This window comes from Dipteris shenzhenensis, chromosome 3, assembly GCF_047967505.1.
Source record: "Dipteris shenzhenensis isolate YYH24624 ecotype China chromosome 3, Dip_SZ_1.0, whole genome shotgun sequence".
Lineage (NCBI taxonomy): Eukaryota > Viridiplantae > Streptophyta > Polypodiopsida > Gleicheniales > Dipteridaceae > Dipteris > Dipteris shenzhenensis.
In genome coordinates, this window is record NC_141598.1 from 18,420,431 (window position 1) to 18,444,427 (window position 23,997).

The 23,997-nt window shown below is 45.9% G+C and overlaps 1 protein-coding gene across 2 annotated transcripts in view; it reads left to right on the forward strand.

Annotated features, from left to right (window-relative positions):
* The window catches only part of LOC147903468 (histidine kinase 5-like), a 101,092-nt gene extending 77,339 nt beyond the window's left edge, over positions 1 to 23,753 (forward strand). For both annotated transcript variants that reach the window (XM_087399151.1, XM_087399156.1), the window contains exon 13: positions 23,004 to 23,753. In XM_087399151.1, coding sequence (XP_087255277.1) covers positions 23,004 to 23,168 — 165 coding nt within the window. In that variant the 3' untranslated portion in view covers positions 23,169 to 23,753. The remainder of the gene's footprint in view (positions 1 to 23,003) is intronic.
* Positions 23,754 to 23,997: the final 244 nt, after the last annotated feature.

Below are 23,997 nucleotides of genomic sequence, written 5' to 3' on the forward strand. Positions count from 1 at the left end.
ATCTTTGCCGCCAAGACCCTCATCCTTGTGTACATCTCAGAGATGCTTTCTCCAGGCTTCATGGTGTCAGTGGATAACTCTTGGACAATCATGTGTTCGAATTTTTCCAACTTGAAAGTACGTAAGAATTCCTCCCTTAGGTCTGTCCACGTCTGGAAGTGGTCCGGAGGAAATTGGCTGTACCATACATCCGCGGCATCCTCCAATGATGAAGGAAAGATGTGAAGGAACGCATGCTCATTCTCCACACCTTTAGCTTTACATGCTGTGAGGAACTTCCTCACATGAGCTTCCGCATCCTCATGGAGGTGGCCTTTGAACTTTTGAGTCTTCACGTGGACCTTGTTGAGTAGCTCAAGAAGTCTAGCTCTGTCTGGGGGACTGAGAACGGCCATCCCCACCCAAGAGGTTGGAGAAGATGCAAGAGTTGGAGGGAGTCCCGATGGGGCTGTAATGAGTGTTGGTGTTCCCAAGGAGGAGACCACCCCGACAACTCCTCCTGTGGAGGACCACAATGGGGAAGTCACTACTGATGTAGTCATAGAGGGAGTGTACCCAGATGGTAGCGCGTAAGTGGGGGGTCTCGGTGTTGCAGAGGGAAAGGGTGAGAACATGGAAGATGTGGGGGTGAAAGAGGATGGGAGAGCATTTGGGAAAGAGAGGGACGGAGCTGAAGTCATGGATGAGTAGGCAGAAGGGAAGGAAGGAGGTGGTGGAAAAGGCAACACCGGTGTGGATGGAAAGGGAGATGAAACCATCGTGGCAGGTGAAGGCATGGCCGGAGCAAAAGTACCCCCCAATGGAATAGATGTAGAAGAAGGATTAGCTAGGAGCCCGGAGCTATGCATAACAGATGAGGTAGCAGCTTGTCCACAAGAGGTTGAGGCGGGAGCAGATGGAGTCACCACTCCAGTAGAAGAGGTGGTTGATGAAGACATCGTTGCAGGAAGAGGAGAGGGGCTTCCTTGACCTTGATGAGTCCCTGAGGAGCCCTCGTCCTTAGTACCCTCTTCTTTCACCTGTTCTCCGCTTTGCACTTCTTCTCCGGAGTCCGGATCTGACCACCAGGGTTCCTGTTGATCCAAGTCAATGAGAGTGTCGATGAAGTTACTTGCTCTGGCTACTGCTCCAGTGGGCTCACTTTGTGCTCGAGTTGAGGGCTTCGCAAACTTACGTCGCACGTAATGCTGCTTGTACCTAGTTTGGTCTGCCGAAAGTCTTTTCTCCACTCTCCTCAAGTACCTCCTAGTTCTCTCACTAGCTCCTTCAAAGGTTTCAGAACTACTCGGCATAAGACCTCTCTCTAGGACCCTAGATCACCACTTCACTCGTGCTACTCAATACCAGCAGAGTCCCACCGTGATCGCCATAAACTGTTTGAGGGGAGGGGTTCCTATCCTTCCGGAGGTGTTACCGGAGGCCAAAGGCCACTGGCGTGAGAAGCATGAGTTTTGCAATGCTCTAATGCAATGGATCGTGCAGAGCGCACCGTGTAGTAGTGTGCGAGTGTCGTATGCTATACTGCAGTGAATGACGACGTACGAGTGCGTACGAGTGCACTATGCTAAATGACAATCACCGGTGAACTCCACAACATAAGCAAAAATAAGAAAATCCTACACTGGTGAACAATCCCCATATCGGGAAGAGACAAGAGATGAGAAAGTGACCGAGTTGGCCAAAGTACATATCACTGGACGTGTCCCACCGTGATCGCCATAAACTGTTTGAGGGGAGGGGTTCCTATCCTTCCGGAGGTGTTACCGGAGGCCAAAGGCCACTGGCGTGAGAAGCATGAGTTTTGCAATGCTCTAATGCAATGGATCGTGCAGAGCGCACCGTGCAGTAGTGTGCGAGTGTCGTATGCTATACTGCAGTGAACGACGACGTACGAGTGCACTATGCTAAATGACAATCACCGATGAACTCCACAACATAAGCAAAAATAAGAAAATCCTACACTTGTGAACAATCCCCATATCGGGAAGAGACAAGAGATGAGAAAGTGACCGAGTTGGCCAAAGTACATATCACTGGACGTGTCCCCAGGTCACAAGTCGCAAGTCACAAGAATACACAAGTCGCAAATCACAAGAATACACAGGTCTATCCCCATAGTAGACAAAGGGTACACACAAGTCTCTCCACATTCTCTCCTTGGCGAGCTCGTAGCTCTAGCCTCTATCTCTCCTCACTCTCCTCTCTTTCACTGCCTTGCCGAATGCCCCCTTTTCTCTCTCCCTTCTCCTTCATCCTCATCCCCCGCCTTGGAGGGTCCCTTCTTCGCTGAGAATCCCCCCCTTTCTTCCCATTGGTCATCCTCTTATCGCCTTAGCTGTTGAGGATAGCCATTGCGCCGCTGGCTCTCTTGATGGCTTCGGCGACTTCCTGACTCCCTGACTCGCGAGCCTGATGGTATAAATTCTCCATGTGCAGGTGAGCTGGTTCACCGCATCTCTTGATGGCTTCGGCGACTTCCTGACTCCCTGACTCGCCAGCCTGATGGTGTAAATTCTCCATGTGCAGGTGAGCTGGTTCACTGCACCACTGCACCACTGTATCACTGAACCACTGTGTAAATATAAATACTCCTGACTGCTCCATGTGCTAAGCTCACTCTCCAGGTGTGCAGCTCTTGGTGAGATCACTTTGGACACGGTACTCCTGGTTGACCTGTGTCGACCTGTGGTTGACATGTGTCGACCTGTGGTTGACATGTGTCGACCTGTGGTTGACAGCCTCGGACAGTACTCCTGGATGAACCCGTGTGATCGCGTGGCTAACTTGTGTTGACACATGGTCAACATGTAGTCAACAGATGTCGTCATGTGGTCAACACCTGTCGACAGGTGGTCGTGTGATAAGGTAACAGCCTCCCATCTGGATCATGCACAACAACACCTCCTGAGTCTTTATTCAAGCTCTTCTTAAAAGACCCATCAAAAAACAGGGTATATGCATTATCTAATGGCTGCTCTTCCTCCTTTGCAGTATGCTCCTCAACTTCCTTCACCGGAATCGGTCTTTCTTTGTAAGTAAGCAAATCAGCCAGCATAGCCCTGGTAGAGTCTTCAACAAGAAAAGTAAATGAAAACTCCTGAAGTTCAGTAATCCACTTAATCATGCTTCTTGAGAGGTGGGTGCTATTCAACAAATGAGAAAGTAAAGAGGAAGTAGTAAGAACCACAAAAGTTTGAGACAACAGATAGGAACGAAACCTTCTACAAGCATAAACCAAGCTGGCCAGAATCAATTGAGCTGCTGTGAATTCTCTTTCAGCCTCACTTTTTACCCAGCTTGCATAATAAACTGGCCTCATATACCTTGAGCCCTCTCCTTGCTGTAAAAGTATAGCCCCAATAGCATCGGGACCCACCAAAGGATTCACATAAAAAGTTTTTTGGAAGTCTGGTATCTTCACACTTGAAATATGACCAAGCATCTCCTTCACTGCTTCAAATACTTCTTCATATTCACTTGTCCATTTCAGTGGCTCATGCTTCACCACCTGTTGAAGAGGATACAACACCTGAGATAACATATGAACAAAACGAGACGAGTATTTTACCTTTTGCAAAAATGTGTGTAACTGTTTAGTGTTTGCGGGAGCATCAAGCATAATTGACGCCTTGATTTTACTTGGGTCAGGTTCAATCCCCTGCTCAGAAACTAATATGACCCAACACTTTCATTCTTGTCCTCGCCAAATAACACTTATCTGGATTGAGCTGCCCTCCACTATCATCCAGCTCTTGAAGTACTTGGTCCAGCTTTTCACAATGCTCTCTACGCTTACTGTACACACATATATCATCAATAAAAACTTTACAAAATTTATATAGGAACGGTGCCAACACCGCATCTGAATTTTCTTGATAATGAGAGGGAGCATTTGAAAGGCCAAAACACATCCTTCTATATCTAAAACAGCCCCATGGAGTGATAAATGGTCTTCTCCTGATCCTCCAGTGCAATACCAATCTGAAAATAGCCCGAGTAGCCATCACATAAACTATACATCTCATGCCCAGCCACTCTATCAAGTATATCATCTAAATAAGGTAAGGGATAATGATTCCTCTTCGTAACTGCATTCAAGGGCTTGAAGTCCACACACACCCTCCACTTGCCATTCTTTTTGGGTACTATCACCACAGGACTGGCCCAATCAGAGAACTCTACAGGATACATGATATCAGCCCTCAACAACTTAATTATTTCCAACCTCAGGACTTCTGTTTGCTCAGGACTAAGTCTTCTCATCTTTTGAAATATCGGCCTTGCATTCTCCTTAAGCTGAATCCTTAATGGCTTACCTTTGAATCCTCTTATCTGTTCATATGAAGTAATGAACAAATTTGGATATTTGCTGAGCATAGCACAATACTCCCTTTTCTCCTCTACAATGAGATCGGGGTTTAAAGTCTGCTCCACCTTTTCTTGCATTGATTCTTGAGAATTGTTGGGCTGCATGAACTTCCCCATTACTTCACCTCTGTCCTCCCCCTCTTCACTGCTTTCAGGTATCTCATTATGTTCTATTTGCAGATTTTCTACTCCACCAATAAAAGCCACATCAACATCATCACTTCCTGATGTAAAGCTGCTTTCTTCTTCACTGCTGGAATCACTTTCACTGCTCTGTTTCTTCCCTTTTTCTGGATCAGAAATTTCTGCCCTACTAACCATATCAAATCAAATTCTCTTTCTTGAAAGAGCATGAACAGTAATCACCTCATTTTTCCAATCTTGAATTGCCCCCACCCTGCATAACCAAGGTCTCCCAAGAATCAGAGGATAAGCCCCTAAACCAGCTGGCATCACATGGAAATCCATCTTGCAATGCACCTTAAAAGCTTCCACATCCAATTCAGCCACAATCCCCAAAGTCTTGACTTTTGCATGGTTAGCCATCCGAATCCGAAACCTTGAAGGAGAAGAGATCTTCAATCCTAATTTCTCAGCACTTGCCTGAGTCATCACACATATTTGGGCTCCCCCATCAATATATGCCTCACCAAGTTCCTTCCCTTTATGCCAGGCCTCCACTAAGGGCAAAATATATGAAAGCTCAGACATAGACATCAACTTCACTGTCTTCTTTCGGGCAGCCCTATTGCCAGGATTCACTGCTCGCCTCCATTCCTTCTTCAATTTGGGACACTTGCTGATCATTTGCCCAAAAGTAATATCAGACTTCCTCCTGGAGAGATCTCCCACAAGATCATATTCTCCTTGTTCTCTTCCAATAGGATAATCAAACACCTTGTATTTTCTTCTGGGATTCTTAGCTCTTCTGCTCTTCTTCCTTTGATAGTTGACCACCTCTTCAGCATGCTCTTCCTGCCTTGCACTCGGACTGGCTTCTTCTTCACGGACTCTTTTCCCTGTAGGCATAACATCTGCATCCTCTTCCTCTATTCCAAGTAAACTCACAAGCTTTCCTTTGCCCTTTTCTTCAGCAGTGAATTTACCATTACCACTCGATTGACCTGCTTCCTTCACCTCTACATTATGATCATCACTCCTATTATTCAGCCCAGTGGATAAATATCTCCCCCCTCTCGAGGTGGGTTAACACATTGTGAACTATGATGACCCATAACTCCACACTTAAAACATTGCACATTGGGAGCATAAACCCCTCGTCCTCTTCCCGCTTGCCACGGAGCTGAACCACCATGTAAAGGCAATCCACCTATATCCCTCCCTGCTGGAGCCCTACCTTTTCCCCTACCACTCATTAGATTCAGAGAAAGATTCTTCATAAGTTCTGACATTTCATGAATCTCTTCCTTCATGGATTCTTCCTTTTTAGGTTCTGACTTAAATGGCTTATCCGGCAAAGGAAATGTAGCAGTAGGATTAGCCTGCACCATAGGAAGCTTACTACTAAGCTGTATCAATCTCTTTTGTTTCCTTTCCTTTTCCATGGCTACTCTCAGAGCATCCTCAAAAGTGGGCAATTCCTTACATTCCACCTTAATTCAAATTTCAGACTTCAGTCCAGTTATGAACCTATCCTTCTTTATCACTCGAGGAGGCACCTCTGGCAGCAAAGCAGTCTGCCATCTATTCCACAAGATAGTAAACCTTCCAGATTCATCCAGTTCTGCTGCAAAGCACACAACTCTCTCCACAACCCATCAGCATCACGCGCACATGCGAACTGTGCCAAAAAGGCAGCCCTCACCTCAGTATAACTCGAATTTCTATGAACCCTTTGCTCATCTTGGCAACCAGCTTGGAACTCTTGCAACCAATTTCGAGCCTCTCCCATCAAGCAAAAGGAAAGAAACTGCAAAAACACTTCACGAGCATTTCTGTCTTTAATTAAAGCAATAAACTCCATACTCTCAATGAACCTCTCAGGATCTTCATTGAGCAACCCATAAAATCTGAGAAATTCATGAGCCATCTTGTACACAGGAAAAAAACTCAACCAATCACCACAAAACAAATAACTCTATTCCTCAGTAGTACTCTGACTTGCAGCTAACTCAGATCTCTATTTCTTCAGGGCAATCTTCTTGAGAACTTTCTTAATTATTGCTTGGAGACGAATCACTCGAAGGTTGTGATCAATGCAATTCTGCCTTCTATGCCCACACCCACTACATAACTCACAATGTATCACCCGCATGTGAGGCATTGTCTTCATAGCTCATCAAATTACACCCAAGATTCAGAAGAGAATCTTCAACCAACCCACGAAAAGTAGATTAAATCTCACCCAACCCTTCCAGGCTGTCTTGTTTCGAGTGCACACTATCTCAATCCAAGAACCACAGTGTTTTTGTGTCTCCAGCAGGATCACCAAAAAAGATGATAAAAGAAAAGGGGGAAAACCGAACAGTCCCTAAGCAATCTAGAATAGCTCAATGACCTTGCCCACTCCTCCCAAACCAAAGGAAATGCTCCCTCACTAACAAGACTTTAGATATTTTATCCAAGAGTGAATCATTTAAAGGGAAAAAAAGTGACAGGTTTCCAAATAAAAGACACTTGATTTATTCAAGAGAGGTTCTCTTCATTACAAGATTGAAACACTCCAAAGAACACTTCATGTACTTTAGGACGTAACTCAAGGAATAAATATATCACATCACTTCCGAAGTACAACTTGGAATGAATGAACTGAGGCCGGGAACCAAGTAGATCAGAACACCAAGTGACGCTCTCAAGACTAGAGCGCTTACAACACTTCAGAGCAAGGTATCCGGGCACCACTACCACAAGACTCCCTCACAACAATAATCACAAGACAACACAGATCTTGTTGTTAATTCAAGAAAACAATCCCGAGAATAGAGAGCACTCAATCCACCAATGAATCCCACTCCTACGATCAAAATTCCCAAAACGTCACTTCAGAAAAAAACAGTGAATCCTTTGCAGATTTGAAGGTACTCCAGCCTGTCAACACCAAATGAGAACTCTAACCAGAGATAGGCTGAATCAAACTATTTGATTCTGGAAACTCAGCAGCTTCACACCAACAAACGATCCTTCTCCTGATTGCCAGGAGTCTCGGAACAACAAGTAGATACATGATTCCAAGGCCCAAACGTCTTTTCAACGCAACATCAATTAGAAGCAATCAGCCTAGAAGAATCGAAACGCTTCCTCTGAGCAGCATCAATCACAACTGACTCTCATACAACTTGTTCGATCAACAGAAAGAAATGGGAATCAGCTCCTTTAGATTCTTATTCCTTCTTTCCTGATGAACTCTTCATGCCCTCTTTGCAGCAACAAATTGATGTAGACCAGCAAGCTACTTCATTCGTCACAAAAACCCACGTACATATCAAGAGATGAATACCTTCAGGAACGAAATGATGAACGATGGCTTCGCTTTCTTGCTGGTGTCCAAAGAATGAAGAAGAAAAGCCGCATCCTTTGATAAGAGATGTCGATCCAGCCCACAATTCCTCCTTGCAATCTTCCACAATCAGTAACATCATTGCATGGCTTCCAGCAACCACATTTAATTGCACATTTGGCCCCCTAGGCACCCTTTCTACACACACTTTTCACATGCAATTTTGCCATGTATGCAAACCCTCATGAACTAGCTAAAAGCCCCTTGACCTGGCAACAAAAAAATCCCAAAATCCCATCACATTACGGTGACCCAGAAAAAAATCCCACAATTATACATAATTTTGGACATGTGACCCCCAACACATGACCCTTGGATACCCTTGCTCTGATGTGATTGGTGTACCACTTGGAGATTCATCATCTCCCATTGGGGCCCTTGCAGAGTTTTATTAAACTTTAAAAAAATATCTACATCACATCATTTTTTTTTTTTTTTAAATGTCCTTGGAACAAAAAAGCCCCATCATCTGCTAGCTAAGTGTACCTATGTGCCTACCCCTTATTATGTACAGTGCACAAGAGCTTACTACATTTTTTGACCTATCAACGTCGATGACGATGCTACAGTAACTCCCTGGTTGTAGTCCTCTGGAACACTTCGATGTCGAAATCTTTTCCTGGCTTTTCATCCAGTGGCTTCTTCTCCACCAGGTCTGGTTCTGCTTCCTCACACCATCTTGGTACATAGGTCGATCTTTGGTAACACCTCCTGGCACCACTTCAATCACGTTCCTGCCTTTGAACTCGAGCAATCCAGCCATCACGATCTTCCGGTTGTCCCCCCCATAATGAGTGAACAACTTGGAGTCTTCCAGGCACCATGCTCTCAGGGTCTGTCTCAACCCGTCCTTCCTTTGGCATGGTCCGCAACAAAAGAACATCTCTAGATAACCTGGACCGCAAACTATAAACGCACCTGACTGAACCTAAGTCACCCTCCTTCTCGCAAGGGCACTGTCCAGTCATGGAAGTCGATTCCCAAGAGCTTGTGAATCAGGATCGTCCTTCAGCAAGGTCCCTGCCTTTAGGCTCTGATACTTGTGAGCCTCCTACTTGGGCTCGGATATCATGTTAGAAAAGACCTAATAGAGGGTACGCACAGCAGAAGACTGATAGTATTGCTCAAGAGCTCACACAATGTGGTGTGGGTGTGGAATCACTGTAGGATCGGATAGAAGAGAGAGAGTATAGGTAGCTAAGGGTCGCAGAAGAACACCCGTCAGGTCAAACTTAGATAAACCAAACACAAAAGAGTACAAGGTACAAGTACCTAGACCTAGGACTAAGTGTCCTAGGTGTCACATAGGACTAAGTGTCCTATGTGGCCTAACAGACACTAACACTATAAGTGTCTTTATTTATGCCTACAAGGCACATACCATGGCCTATAGGGCATCACTAGAACCACCAGAGAATGGCCTACAAACCCCCCTCCATGGGATGGGCTGAAGTACTCTGGAAACGTCTCAAAATTCCTGGTATTTTCTAGTCATGGTGGCACATGTTATCCAAAAGGATATAGCCACCTATGAATGTACAAGGGACGTCAGATCATGTAACAAAGGGAACCAAGTGTAAAGCCTGTCGAAAGACTTCGAACTTGGGACGAGGAAGTGCCTTTGTAAACATATCTGCTATGTTGTCCTCTGTGGGAAGATAGGACAACTCTATGTCTCCTGCTGACAACCACTCCTGAACATAATGATAGTGAACTTCAATATGCTTGGTACGCGCATGAAACACTGGGTTACGCGCAATGGCCAAAGCACTCTAGCTGTCAGTGTAGAAAATAGTGGAGGATGTCTGGCGAATACCAAGATCTGTAAGTAACTGTCGAATTCAAACACACTCTACTGTAGCGGTGAAAGCTGCCCTATACTTAGCCTCACAGCTAGATGTGGCAACTGTTGGTTGCTTCTTGCTGAGCCAAGAGATACATGAATTGCCAAGCAAAAAACAATTGCCAGTATGTGACACTCTGGTGTCGGAACATCCTGCCCAGTCACTATCCGTGTAAGCATGCATGGTAAGTGAACCCTGATCACCATAGAAGAGGGCTAAATCCTGAGTGCCTCTGAGATATCTGAAGAATCTCTTCACTGCTTGCCAATGCTGTGAACTGGGCATGTGCATGAATCTGCTGAGCTGAGATACTGCATACTGCAAGTCAGGTCTGGTGCGACATAAATAAATAAGGCATCCAACAGCCTGCTGATATAGAGTGATATCACATGGTGGGCTCAGCTGAGAATTTGAAGCCAGGGTGCACTGGAGTAGAGATTGGCTTGCAATCCTCAAACTAAAAACGATCAAGGAGCTGTCCAATATACTTGGACTGAGACATCATGATACCCCCCTCAAGACGAGCAAGCTGAATGCCCAAATAATAATGGAGCTGTCCCATGTTTGACATTTCAAAAACCTGCTGCAAATCAGCCTTGAAAGCTGGAATTTGCTGAGTATCTGGGCCTGTGATGAGCATATCATCCACATATAATATCAGCACCAAAAAATCAGATCCACGTCCACGGACATAAAGAGTGGGCTTTGTGGGACTATTCTGAAAACCAAGGGATAGTAAGTGTGCATGAATTTTGGCATACCATGCCCTAGGTGCCTGCTTCAAACCATAAAGGGCTTTTCTAAGCCGGCATACCTTATTTTCAGAATTAACAACCTCAAAGCCAGGAGGTTGTGTGACATAGACTTCTTCCTATAGATCCCCATGAAGAAAAGCAGTCTTGATATCAAGCTGGTGCACTTGCCAATGATGATGGGCTGCAATTGCAATGACACATCTAATGGTAGTAATCCTGGATGTGGGAGCAAATGTCTCCTCAAAGTCAATGCCTTGTTGTTGGGCATACCCTTTTGCAACAAGACGGGCTTTGTATCAATCTATGCTGCCATCAGATTTTCTTTTTAATTTATAGACCCACTGAGTTCCAATGGCATGCTTGCCGGGAGGTAGCTCTACTAATTCCCATGTGTCATTTTTAGCAATGGAATGTAACTCAGCTCTCATTGCATCCATCTACTCTTTGCTATCAAAAGCATCTTTATGGCAGAGAGGCTCTTCATTACAAGCGGTAGCAAGAAGTGCAAACTCAAGAAAGTGACCATGCTATCTATTCCCTAATCTTGTCCGGGCAGCAAAAGGTTGATCTTGTTTGCTGTCCCTCAATGTATCAAGAAGCCATCTGCGAACTTGTCTTTGCTATCTATTGACAGCTCTTTCTTCAATGACTGCATCATGAATAATGGGATCATTTTGTCCTAGAAGAGAAACCTGCAAATCAGCATGAGGTAGTGGCTGATTATTGCTTGGTGGAGGGCCTGCAGGAGGCTCATGTTGCTGGTCAAAGTCCTCTTCTGATGATGGCAGAGGTAACCAAGATTCAAAGGCATAAAAAATGTCAACATCTGGCTTAGCTTTGCAGTCCACAAGAGGAGAAGCTGAATGTTCAGCAAAGATTACATCTCTACTGACAATAATCTTCCCACTATTTGGTTGGTATAACTGATACCCTCTGCTCTCCTGGCTGTAACTAATAAAAATACATTCGATTGCCTTGTCATCAAGCTTATGTCTCAGCTGAGATGGTACATGAACATATGCAAGAGACCCAAAAACTCTCATGTGTGAAAGTGAAGGCTTCCTGCCTTTCAATGCTTCATAGGGTGTAACAGTCTGTAATGCCCGTGTAGGTGATCTATTCAGCACATAGTTGGCACACATTACTGCATCAAGCCAAAATTTGTTGGGCAAAGACTTGGCCTTAAGCATGCATCTGGCCATCTCCATTGTGGACCTGTTTTCCTTTTCAGAAACAGGATTCTGCTGAGGAGTGTAAGGAGTAGTGCATGAGTGAATAATGCCCCGTGAAGACAGAAATGCATTAAACTCCTTTGACATATACTCTCCCCCCCCTATCTGTGTTGAGGGTGACAAGCTTGCTTCCTGATTCATTCTCAACCATATTCAGCCACCTCTAAAAGCATAAGAAAACTTCAGATTTGGCTTTTAAAGGATATATCCAGCAATATCTTGTATTATCATCAATGAGAGTCATGAAATATTTGTACCCCCCAATGGCATTTGTCCTCATTGGGCCACAGACATCACTGTGCACTAGCTGCAATTTCCTTTGTGAGAGTTTTGGACAATTCTTTTGAAAAGGAAATCGATGCATCTTACCCAAAAGACAACCCTCACACACATGTTTGGAAACTGTGTGAGTCTGAGGTACATCATTTGCCATCTGTTGTGAATGTAGCTTTGCAAGAGCTCTATAATTGAGATGGCACATTCTCTCATGCCAAAGATGAGTTTCAGCAAGCTGTGAATCTGAAATAGCCAATGCTTCAATAGAAAGTGCAGCTGAGTGATGATCAAGGTGATAAAGCCCCTTTTGCAAAGTGCCAGTGAGAACTATGGCATTGTCATCACGAAGATCATAAACTAGGCATCTGTAGCCATTAAAAATCACTCTGAAGCCTGAAGTAAATTGAAATTAGGTTGACTTCAATTCCAGGCACAAAAAGAACATTTGTCAGAGTGACAGGATGGCTTGAAATGGATGTGAGCTGCACATCTCCAACTCCTTTTACAGCATATGAAGCATTATTAGCACATGTAACAGTCTCCCCTTAAGGTGCATCAGCTAAAGAATGAAACAACTGTCTGCAAGATGTGAGATGCTTGGAAGCACCACTATCAAAGTACCAGGACTGAGCATCATTAGCAGTAAAGAATGCATCAGCTTTGGAGGGATCAAATGAGCAATGGACAGCCCATGCCCAATCATCCTGAAGAGCATGTGCATGTAAAGCATCTTCTGGCTCATGGGATTCAATAGCATGAGAGGCATTAACTGTCAATCTTGCTTTCTTTTTCTCCGAAGCAATGTGCTTCCTGCATTCTGAAATGTCATGTCCAGGCTTGCGATAATAGTTGCATCTTTTCTTCTTTGCCTTATCTGCAGTATTTTTAGATGCATGGGAGGAATTGCAGCTGCTATGTGCAGATTTTGGCTTGCCCATAGGCTTGGAAGCCTTGCCTCTTCCTGTCTACTGTGAAGCAAATGCATGATCAGGAATAATGGCTTGTCTATTAGCTCTACTTTGCTCTTCTGGCAAAAGCAAAGTAACTAGCTGATCAAAAGAATAGCTGGCCACTAATCGAAGGGTTGTAGCAAACCCTTGATATGTATCTGGCAGTCCATTCAATGTGGTACTAACAAGCTGTGAATTTGGCACCACCTCATCAATGTTGGCAAGCTGTTCCATGAGGTCCTTGACCTTTGTCAGGTATGCATCCATTGACTCACCTTCATTCATACTGACTTCCTGTAATTGCCTTCTCAAATATGCAACATGAGCTTCATTGCGAATGTGATAAAGAGAAGCCAATTTATCCCAAGCATTCTTTGCTGTCCTGCAAGACCGGATGTGTGGAATAATGATTCTCTTGCATGAATGTGCATTTGCATCTCTTGCATCCCATCTTGACTGTTCTTGAGTTGGAAGAGCAGTAGCAAGAGTGCTAGAGGAAGAGGCATCAGGAGGAGTACCCCCTGCAGAAGGACCAGCAGTAGAGGCAACCACTGTAGCATTGGCTGGCCTCAGATCAGCCCCAGAAACAATATTCCACAAATGCTTTGCAACAAGAATATGTTTCATGAGATAAGACCACATCGGATAGTTGGTGCCATCCAACTTATCATCTTCACGAAGAACTCCAAATAAATCTTGATTGTTCCTAGCCATAGCAAATGTGATACCTTGAAAAAGACCTGAAAACCCAAAAGCCTAAAGGCTATCACTGCAAAAGCTGGCTGTCCAAAAAAGACAGCAAATATCTGCAAATTTCTGACCCAAATCAAAAGGCAAATGCAGATCTAACCCAAATGTGACTGTGACAGGCAAGAGGGCAAATGCAGAAAAGCCCAAATTTTGCTGAAATTTTTGCAAATGTGACCCAATGAAGGATAATCTGACTCAATGTCCTGCAAAAGTGACTCAATGTCTGATAATCTGACCCAATGTATAGTCTCAAGGCTTTAAACTGAAAAAGTATGATTTATTGTCCCAAACACCAGCTTAAATTTAGCTCCCAACACAAAAGCCCCAAATTTTGTTGACCTGAGTGATGACGTGGCACAATGTGACAGTCCTGAACCTGAAATTAACTGAAAACTTCAATTTTTGGAAAGATTTCAGTTGTCAACCTTGTCCAAAATATTGTATTGACAGGTTGAAGGTCCAGATGTCAAAAACCCTAAATTTTCCTATTGGAAATTAGGGTTTGACAGTCAAATACTGTCTAAAAACAGTAAAAGATTGCAAATATTGATTGTGTATTAGCTTCTGGTCCCCTGAGCATAAACCTGAGACTGAAAAGACCTCAGTAGATAGAGTATAACGGGCCACGAAGCTAATGCAGCAGATTGAAGTGCAAAAACGACTAGAGCGTAACTGGAACTGCCCTTAGGCACCTCGAAATAAGTGCGTAACTGCAGGTGTCTTGTGTGGGGATTTGAACACATCGCGATAGCAGAACGACTCCTGCAGACGACTGTGAAGAGGTCACTGAAGGTTCACGGAAGCTGGGCACCTGGATCCACTGAAGCGTCACTTGAACTAGGCGTCTACTGAAGGGAAGTACAAAAGTGACGACTGATCGCCACAGTAGTGTGTAGAACCTCGAAAATGCTGCAGCTGGAGCCTACGAGGAGTCGCCTCAGTCTTTGAATAGCAAAGAGACGCTTGGTGGCGACGAAAGAGCTCAAGAAGCCTTGGAGGAAACGTACGGTGATCCGTACATATCTGTACGGAGGTCCGTACAATTGTACGGACAGTACAAAAAAAGAGGCTCAGGAAGCAGATCTCGCTCTGATACCACTGTAGGATCGGATAGAAGAGAGAGAGTGCAGGTAGCTAAGGGTCGCAGAAGAACACCCGTCACATCAAACTTAGATAAACCAAACACAAAAGAGTACAAGGTACAAGTACCTAGACCTAGGACTAAGTGTCCTAGTTGTCACATAGGACTAAGTGTCCTATGTGGCCTAAAAGAAACTAACACTATAAGTGTCTTTATTTATGCCTACAAGGCACATACCATGGCCTATAGGGCATCACTAGAACCACCAGAGGATGGCCTACAATCACAAACTTCTTAAACTTATGTGCATAGATGTGCAAGTCAGTAAATAGACAATGCTCAGAGACATATATAGAAGCAACACTTTATATTTCCGTCCGTCCACAAAGTAGGACAGGATACAATACCAAAAGGTTCTCCTACTAGATGTCAAGCACTTCTAGATCTCTAAGCCCATGTGCTCCACCTCAAGCATATGTAGACTCTCTGTCTAGAGTGTTCTTCTCCACCTTACTGCCTGTGAATCAGCCTAGGTGGGCAGCACCTTGCTAGCTCAGTCTGCAGCTCTCTATAGGTCTTTTTCACCTCCTAGGAGTAGGTCCAAGAATGCCTTAACTGTTGCTCCTGTCTGCTGCAGGTTTGCTGCTCCAGAAGATGTGATCACAACATCTTGCTGCCCTAGAAGACAACCAAGGTCCAGCCTCTAGGGAACTCAGTCTGCAGCACACCTTCCACTCTCCTTCACCCCCAGTGTGAGGCCCAAGGAAGTGGCTTCTGGCTGCTCCTGCCTACTCCTTTTCTTGCTGAATGTTGGATGATGAGGCCCAGGGCCTCGCTTTTTATAGGCCCAAAGGCCCTGTCCAATGGCCGACCCAGCAGGGGGATGAACCAACCCCCTTTGGCCGACTTGGTTGGCTGGCCCAACCCTAACCAGCCGACCTGGTCGGCTTGGTTGGCTGGCTCAACCAGCCTATATAAGGGCCCTAGCCAGGCCCTTTTGGGCTGCTGCTAGGCCACCCTTTGTTGCTGCTGGAGACCTTATTGCAGGCTGTACACATGCCCACAGACCCCCGCCAATGAGCTGGGTTTTTTTTCTCTCATGCATGCATGATGTACTCCCGCATTAGAGCTTGCTCTTGCGGTTTTCATTCATACTTAATGAAGTAATATTTTTGACAAAAAAGAAAAGAAAAGAAGCAAGGATATAGTACATTTATCTAGATCTAGCTACTTGGAATAATCATAATTCATTGGTAACGGCTTTGAGAACACGGTATTACAAAGGTGATGATGATGTGGATCTATGGCAGAAGATTTTAAACAGAAAAGTGATATATTCCATTCAAAATGAATCATACAACAGGTGGGAGAGAAAGTACTCTATCCCTAGCCTCAACAATGTGGCAAAAAAGCCATGGTGGTGGTCTAAAATGCCACGACATCCCAAAAGGGGTCAAATGAAAAAATAATGAGCAGTCCCATGTCCTCATGAAGGATAGAAGTCTCCCACGAGCTGCCAAAGAGGTGCCTGTACACCGCTCCCACTGACTCCTGAGAGTGAAGATAATCTCCGCCCAAATGGAAGCGAGAGTGTCAGCCTCCGTGCATAAATGGCCCCCAAGGACAAAAGAACATCGCAAACACCATATCCGCCATAGAGTAATGCTGGAAATCACCTCCCAGGCTGACCCTGCAGGTGAAGTAGGCATGGAATCCTGAAGTAGAGGAGATTGAAGGATTATGTGGAGTACAAGACCGACATCACATTATGGGAGAAAGAAAAGAAAGAAAGTTTATTAAAGTCTTCGGAAGACCGATGATGGGTCTATGAGACTATGAAAATCCTGATACAACGAGCTGTGGTAGTGGAGCTACTAAACGAGCATCCATACCAATGCAAAATGCAAAATGCAAAAAATGCAAAAATGCAGAATGGCAGTACTAAGTCCTAAGTACAACATAGTCATGTGGATGGTCAACTATATATCAATCTCAGCATCATCATCAATATCATCATCATCCCCAGCAACAGCAAGATATCAGGATGGATGAGGCAGTGGAGGCATGAAGTCGGCAATAGAGTGCTGTCGGCCACTCAGAGGTGCGGTCTCGGCACATCTCCTGGTCGTAGCTCTACGTCTAATTAGGGCTACTGTGACCCTCGTCCGACTCTAAACAAGGAGGGGATGTCTCCAAGTGTGATCTGTGTGTCGACAGTCTGTCTGAGCTGTCGGGTCACGGGCTCCAGGTCACGGTCATGTCGAGGCCTCGTCTCGTTGGGGTCCATGTGATCTAGCTGAAAGAACTCCGTGATAGAGCTCTGAGAGGGATCAACTGAGGAAGAAATCTGCTCCTATCTCCGTGCTCGGAGTATCCTCTCGTGGTATCTAAGTGCCTCATGAATGAAACCTACTAAACACCGCTGGTCTAGGTAGGAGAGGAAACAGGCTAAAATCTCATAACTATCCCTAAAGAGGCAGTGGAAACGTCCTCGGATCTCATAGTACACAGGACACCTAAAGATGAAATGCTCCTCTGTCTCAACCTCCTGTATGTCACACAGTGTGCATATGCGCCGCTCCCTGTGTAGTCGCTCTGCTCTGCCGCTCTCGATGCGAAGTCTATGTGAAGAGACCCGGAACTATCCAAGAGAGATCCTCAGCGAGTGGGGTAGGTGAATCTGTGTGTATCCTGGTGGGTCAATGAAACCCTCTGCTGTGATATGTAAGAAGTGATCTTTGTAGAAGCTAAGCTTCGCTGGGAGTTCACTTGGTTCCAACTAGGTCCGAAAAGTGTGTAGCTGTAGTAGATCCTCACGGATAACTTGGTTGACCTCGTGTGATAAGAGGGGAGAGAGCGGAGTATCCATGCTATACTGGAAGGGAGGTAGTCTATCCATGTGGAGCCCCAGTCGCTCAAACCATCTCTCTATACGTGTATACCAGCACCTCTGATCTCCTCCTGCTGCAAGTGCCATAGAAGAGGATAGAGCTATCCATGGTAGCCTGCTATGCCCCAAGGTATAATCCCCATATTCCCTAACTCGGTACAGATATGTGATGACCTGAAATGCAGCATCTAGCTGTAAAGGGGGTGACCCAAACTCAGCCTGAATGATCTGGTGAGGAACGGATGACTTACCACGAATCATCCGTGATAACATAAGAACTTGTAGCTGCTCCACACGAGCCCACTCTGTATCCGACTAGTCTGGCCCCCAACAAGGGCTGCCATACATCCCTGCTAGGCGAGCTAAGGAGTCAAAAAGCAACCCCTTGGTGCGTGGATCCTGAAAGTGCGAGCAGAAGCACTGCCTCTCTAGATTGGCCAATGAGGCATACCCTCTACTCAAGCGTGCCTGCATCGCAGGTCTCATAGTGAAGCTCGGTCCGGAGAAGATAACCCCAAGATAAGTGTATGATGAAACTATCTCAACAGATGACCCCGCAAATGTGAACTGCTCTTGACGCATGATGGCTCGAGATGTATTGAAGATCATGACCTTGGTTTTACCCGGGTTGACCTTCAAATCATGAGACTCACAAAAGGACTGTAGTGCGTCTAGGTGTCTCTGAAGCCCCTCTGCTGAGGAAGACAAGAGAGCCACGTCATCTGCATAGAGCAAAATCTGGATCAGCGTGCCCACAAGAGAGCAACCTACACCCCCCTGTGTCTGCATCACTGTCTCAAGCTCGTCAATGTAGAGGCCAAACAAGGTAGGCGACAAAGGACACCCTTGTTTGACCCCGATGGTACTCATGATCTCGTCTGTCCACCTAGATCCTGCCCAAACTCTGCCAGAAACTCTCTCGTAAAGTGCCATGACAGCCCAAATGATCTCCTGGTCATAACCCAAGTCCTGTAGGCGCCATATGAGGCGGGCTCTCGGGACCGTGTCAAATGCCTTGCGGAAATCCACAAAGCAACAATAAACCCTCTGCTTCTGTAGCCTCGCCTCCTCGATGATACATCTAAGCGTGAGAATGTGGTCCATGGTTCCATGATCACGTCGGAATCCGCGGCTTGTCCAGTTGCTCTAAGTCCTCGACACTCTACAAGTCTGCTAACCTCGGAGTCAAGTACTGATGCATAAATCTTGGACATGACATGTCCAATCATAATGGTCATGTAGTTCTCCGGGCTCATGGGATCCCCTGCCTTGTGGATGGGTGAGATAGTGTTAATGGTCCAAGTGTGTGGAAATCCCAAACAAACCGTTTCATTAAAAAGCTTTGCTAAGATCGGGGCTAGGAGGTTAATCCCATATGCAATGAACTCAGCGCATAGCCCCTCATGATCCTTTGCTCGGCCATTATGAAGTTTCATTACGGCATCCTTTACCCCTCCTCTAGTGAAGAGGGTGCAGGATGTGGGACGAGGCATGTGTGAGAGGTTAGGGACCTGGCTGATTTGGGATGTCATAGACTCCCATGTATATCCACTGACTATTGGAAGAGGGCGCTCTGGACTCTGATGTGTCTCTGTATAGAAGACTATGTCGTGGCCTGTAAAGGATTCTGAGAAGTTCCCTGGTTCTGACCATAAGGTACCATTACAGTTCCAAATGGTGCAGGACAGGGTCTCGGATATCTGAGTCTCATAGACCCCGCTCTCCTATGTAGCGGAGGGGGCAGGTGTCCTACGGGGGCCTGTAAGAAGTCGTCCCTCTCGTACCACTGTTCACTTTCCCTCCTTCCGGGCCTGATCCCGTTGCTGTAGCAAAGAGCGCCTCTCCTCAACCTGTAGAGGTGTGAGGTCCTCATCCATAGAGATCGCTGGCTGATCTCGAAGGACTGACCTGTGTCGTAGAGCTGAAAGTCGTGCCCGAGTGTCATGGAATCGTATGATTAGGGGTTGCTCTCGGTTGGGATCTCTCCCCACCCGCCATGCCCTCTCTATCCTGTGCTCAGCCACACCCAGGGTAGCGGCCACGAATGCAGTCGCATCTACCATCGGTGTAGCCTCAGTGCATGGGATCCTGCGTACTCTGATATTGAGAGCCTTACTGGCTCTCTGCTGCTGCTCCATGAGGGTAGCCGAAACGGTTACCCTTGCGGGTTCCCGTTTGGCCACGTCAACCCATCTGGAAGTCTCCTCAATAGCAGATTGCATGCTCGCAATCTGTGCCTCGACCACTGGGGTACTCACTGGGACAGTGTGTATGGCTGTGACCTCCTATCGGAGCTGCATGATATCCTATCTGAGTCCCTGAATAAGACCCGCCTGCTCCCAAATGGCCCTAGCCTGCTCCTGTATGAATGCGGCTCTGCTCCTGGTTGAAGCGGACCTGCTCCCGTGCGAAGCGAGTCAGCTCCATCTCACGCTCACGGAAACTATGTATCTCCATGAGCAAGGTCTCATGGGCCTCTGGTGTATCAGCCGATCCATGTCCATGCTGAAACTGTGGTGACTGTGGCATGAAAGAGTGGGACTGAGTCCGGAAACTGGACGGTGACTGAGTGAGGAACGGAGATGATAGTGGAATGGATGAGGCAGTCCCAATGGGGTGTGGGAGGGTGGGCTGACTGAGAGGGAGAGGGGAGAGTGAAGCGTAATGCGGCACAGTGTATGACACCTCCGAAGTAGGGGTCATAAGCTGTGCGAGAGCTGTAACAGGAGAAGAGGGGAAGGGAACAACAACCGGCGCCATGGGCATGAGTATGTCACTGATCGTAGATGTAGATGGAGTTGAGACTAGAACTAGAGCTGGGCCTGAAGCGGGGATTGAAGTCGAAGTAGAGATAGAGATAGAGGGAGCTGAGGCTGGAGCTGAAAACGAAACTGACACTGTAGTGGGAGTTGAGGTTGAGGTAGAGATAGAGGCTGAAGAAGCTGAGGCGAGTCCTACCTTTGCCTTGCTGTCTACCCTGAGTCCACTTCGGTTGTAATGTGTGTTCACATCCTCCAATTTCAGTTGTGTCGTTTGCTTTTTTTTGTTGTTATTATTGTCGTCTTTCTTGGCTTTGTCCCCATTTCTCTTGTGGTGCGGGTGCAGATCTTAGTGTTCGACCGGGAGCGGGAGCACCGGTTACCCCTCCCATAATGGGAGGCACGTCCAGTGCGAGGTGGTGGAGAGGTAGGGCGGAAGCCTGAGGTGGAGAGGCAGCCAAGAGGTGGAGAAGGAGGAGAGGCTAAGATGGCGAGTTTTTTTTTTTTTTTTTTGGGTGGTGGTTTTTTTTTTTTTCCCGAAGTTCCAAAAAAAAAAGAAAAAAAGAGAGTGAAGGTGGCGAGGGGAGCAGAGAAGGGGGGGGCGGTGGATGAGCGGAAAAGGAGGGAGGGAGGTGGCTGAGTGAGGGGGTAGCGGGGAGCGAGGGGTGGCTGAGGGCAGCGAGGGGCTGAGCGGGGGGCAGTGCTGAGTGGAGAGCAGGGGTGGCTGAGCGGGGAGCGGGGGAGCAAGGAGTGAGGGAGCAGGGAGCGGGAGAGCGAGGGAGCTGAGCGGGGAGCGGGAGAGCAAGGGAGGGGGGAGCAAGGGAGCGGGGAGCGAGGGAGCGGGGAGCGAGGGGTGGCTGAGCGAGGGAGCGAGCTAGCAGAGAGCGAGGGGTGGCTGAGGGGAGCGAGGGGTTAGCGGGGAGCGAGGGGCTGAGAGCTGCGAGGGAGAGGGCAGCAGGGCGTGAGCGGGAGAGCGTGAGTGGGAGAGCGTGAGCGTAGGGAGCGTAGGCTGAGCGTGAGCGGGAGAGGTGGTTGAAGGAGGACAGATTTATAGCAGGACTGCATCCCTTGTTGAAAGAAAAGGTGGAAGAATTCGAACCAAAATGCTTTGAGAAGGCAAGGATAGGGCATCTTACAAGGCTAAGAATTATAAGATAGGATGAATTTTCATATAGTTGTCAAGGTAGAGGAACCTGTGCCTTCAAAGGGAGGAAAATTGGAGGTCCAAGTAAGAGAGGGGCTTACAATACAAGGTAACCATCATAAGGTAGATCCTGTTATTACTTCAGATATTGTGGAAAGGATAAACGAAAATATACAAAATCTTTCTATCAATTTGGCCCAAAGAACAAGGGCTAGGGATGCAGAACTTTCTATGCAAATAGAGGTCTAGGAAGGAGTCGAGGAGTTGATGGTATGGGGAGAGGTTGAGGGCAATTGCAATGCTGGAACTGCGGGGAGATGGGACACAGCATGCACAACTTTCCCTGGCCATGAATGGAACCAGGCCAAGGTATTCCTAATTTTTCCTCAAACTATGGCACAGCCACCTCAGATTTTGGCTAGGGGTAATCCACAAGCACAAGCAGTCTCTCCGGTAAGAGAAGAAGCCGTAAAACCAGCAGGTGGGAGAAAGAGCTACATATGGTTGAGTAGGAGAAACTAGGGAAGATTGCAGAGATGGATATCATGGGAAGTAAGAGGAAAAGGGGTACAGAAAACGAATCGACTCAAGAGGAAGCCGAACCAACCAGACATGTCAGAAAGAAAGAAAGGCAAGAAGAAGGAAGACTAGACACTAAAGTAGGAGGAGGATCACAGAGAAGAGTTTTCCGCTAGGAGGACATGATGCTTATGAGGACTCTACTTTGAGCATGCTTGTTAGTAATGTTGCTTCTCTCAGCAGTCACAGTACACCACTAAGATCTGATACTATGCACCATCTGTGACATGCATGACTTGGAAACAGAAGAGCATCTACTGATGATATGTCCCAGATACTACGAGATTTGTGGGCAGTACCATCGCCAATTTGATCCGGGTCATTGAGTACCTGACTTATGATGGACCGCATTCTTTGGACATGAAGTCTTCGGATTCCGATTTGGGATCCCAAGGCCAGATGCTGGACATGGCCTCTGACAACAGAAGATCACATAGAATTATTCACTTGAGAAGAGCCCACAGTGACTAAAGGTCGTTGAGTTTGGGAACCCAAGCCTACTCTCCAGAAATGTCAGATCAGCAGGAAAATGGACAAAAAATTGCAAGTTTATCTCCAAGTTTTACTCTGAGCCATAAGCATTCAGCATGTAGCATTTATAGGCCAGATAATACCAGGATTTTGCACAACCCTCTTTCTATTCGTTGGTTTTTTCATCTTTTTCCTTTTTGTTTTCCTCTCCATCACTTGATTTCTTCCTAGTATATATGAATGGCTAACAACTTACAATAGTAATGTTACTCCTGTATATAAGATGGTTGAATTATTGTATAGGTTCTCACAATTACTTGGGATGTCCAACATGTAGATACATTATGCCAGAAAATAACAGTGCATATGAACTACATATTGATGCAGATGATAACGAACTCCCTGGCTGACAATATCAGAGAATGCTATGCACAAGGGATGGACTCCTTTATTTCTAAGCCAGTTACATTTTGCGATCTAGAGCGGATACTTAACCAATACATTCCGCAGTGTTTCAAATACCCTGGAATTCCCAGCGAAGCAAGAAGGTAATCTCTGTGATCAACATATAAAGGGACTTAAGTAATGGATGTATGTAACGGCTCTAAATGGAACTGTGGTCTGCAAGCCGACAATTTGGATGATTTTACAAAAGGCAGATTCTTGACACACACCAATTGGGAATATCAGAGAAACATAGTAGTTGAGAACTTGGGATTGCATCTTAATTGGTATTATGACTTTGGTCAGAAGATTATTCAACATCATTCTTGGACATGCAGCCAGCATATACAACTATGATTACTTCCTTATATGAGGCAAGCCAGTTCAAATGACTAACTGTTTTGGATAAAATGATGTAACTATAGTTTCAAGACTTGAATGGTTTTCTGTACCACTTCTGGACTCTGATGACAAGACTCATGCTTCAACAAATTCAGTAGCTGTTATATGCAGTACTTGGACAGCTAGACTAAAAGTTGTCCAAAAAGTAGGTTATTTAAGGACAACACAAAACAAAACATCCATAAAAAATATTCAGATTCGTTGTTGTATGACAATTCCAGAGTACTCTTCTCATATGGACCTGCAAATGGTGCCATAGCGATACAGTATGTATCTTCTAAAATGCAAGTTTCAGAGTTGGATCGGGAAGGGTAGGACAAAACCATTCCAAGTTGTGCTAAAGCATAAATAAATGTACAGCAGGGTGACTATAACCCACTTCATGCCCACAAGGGCATTCTAGAGTGTTTCAACATAGGTTGTTTAGATATGGGTGTGAATCATTAAGCACATGTTTCCTGAACGAAAGCTTACACGAAATATGTTTCTGCTCAATATGAAACAGTACTGTCCCAAGTTCTTTTGTATATGCACT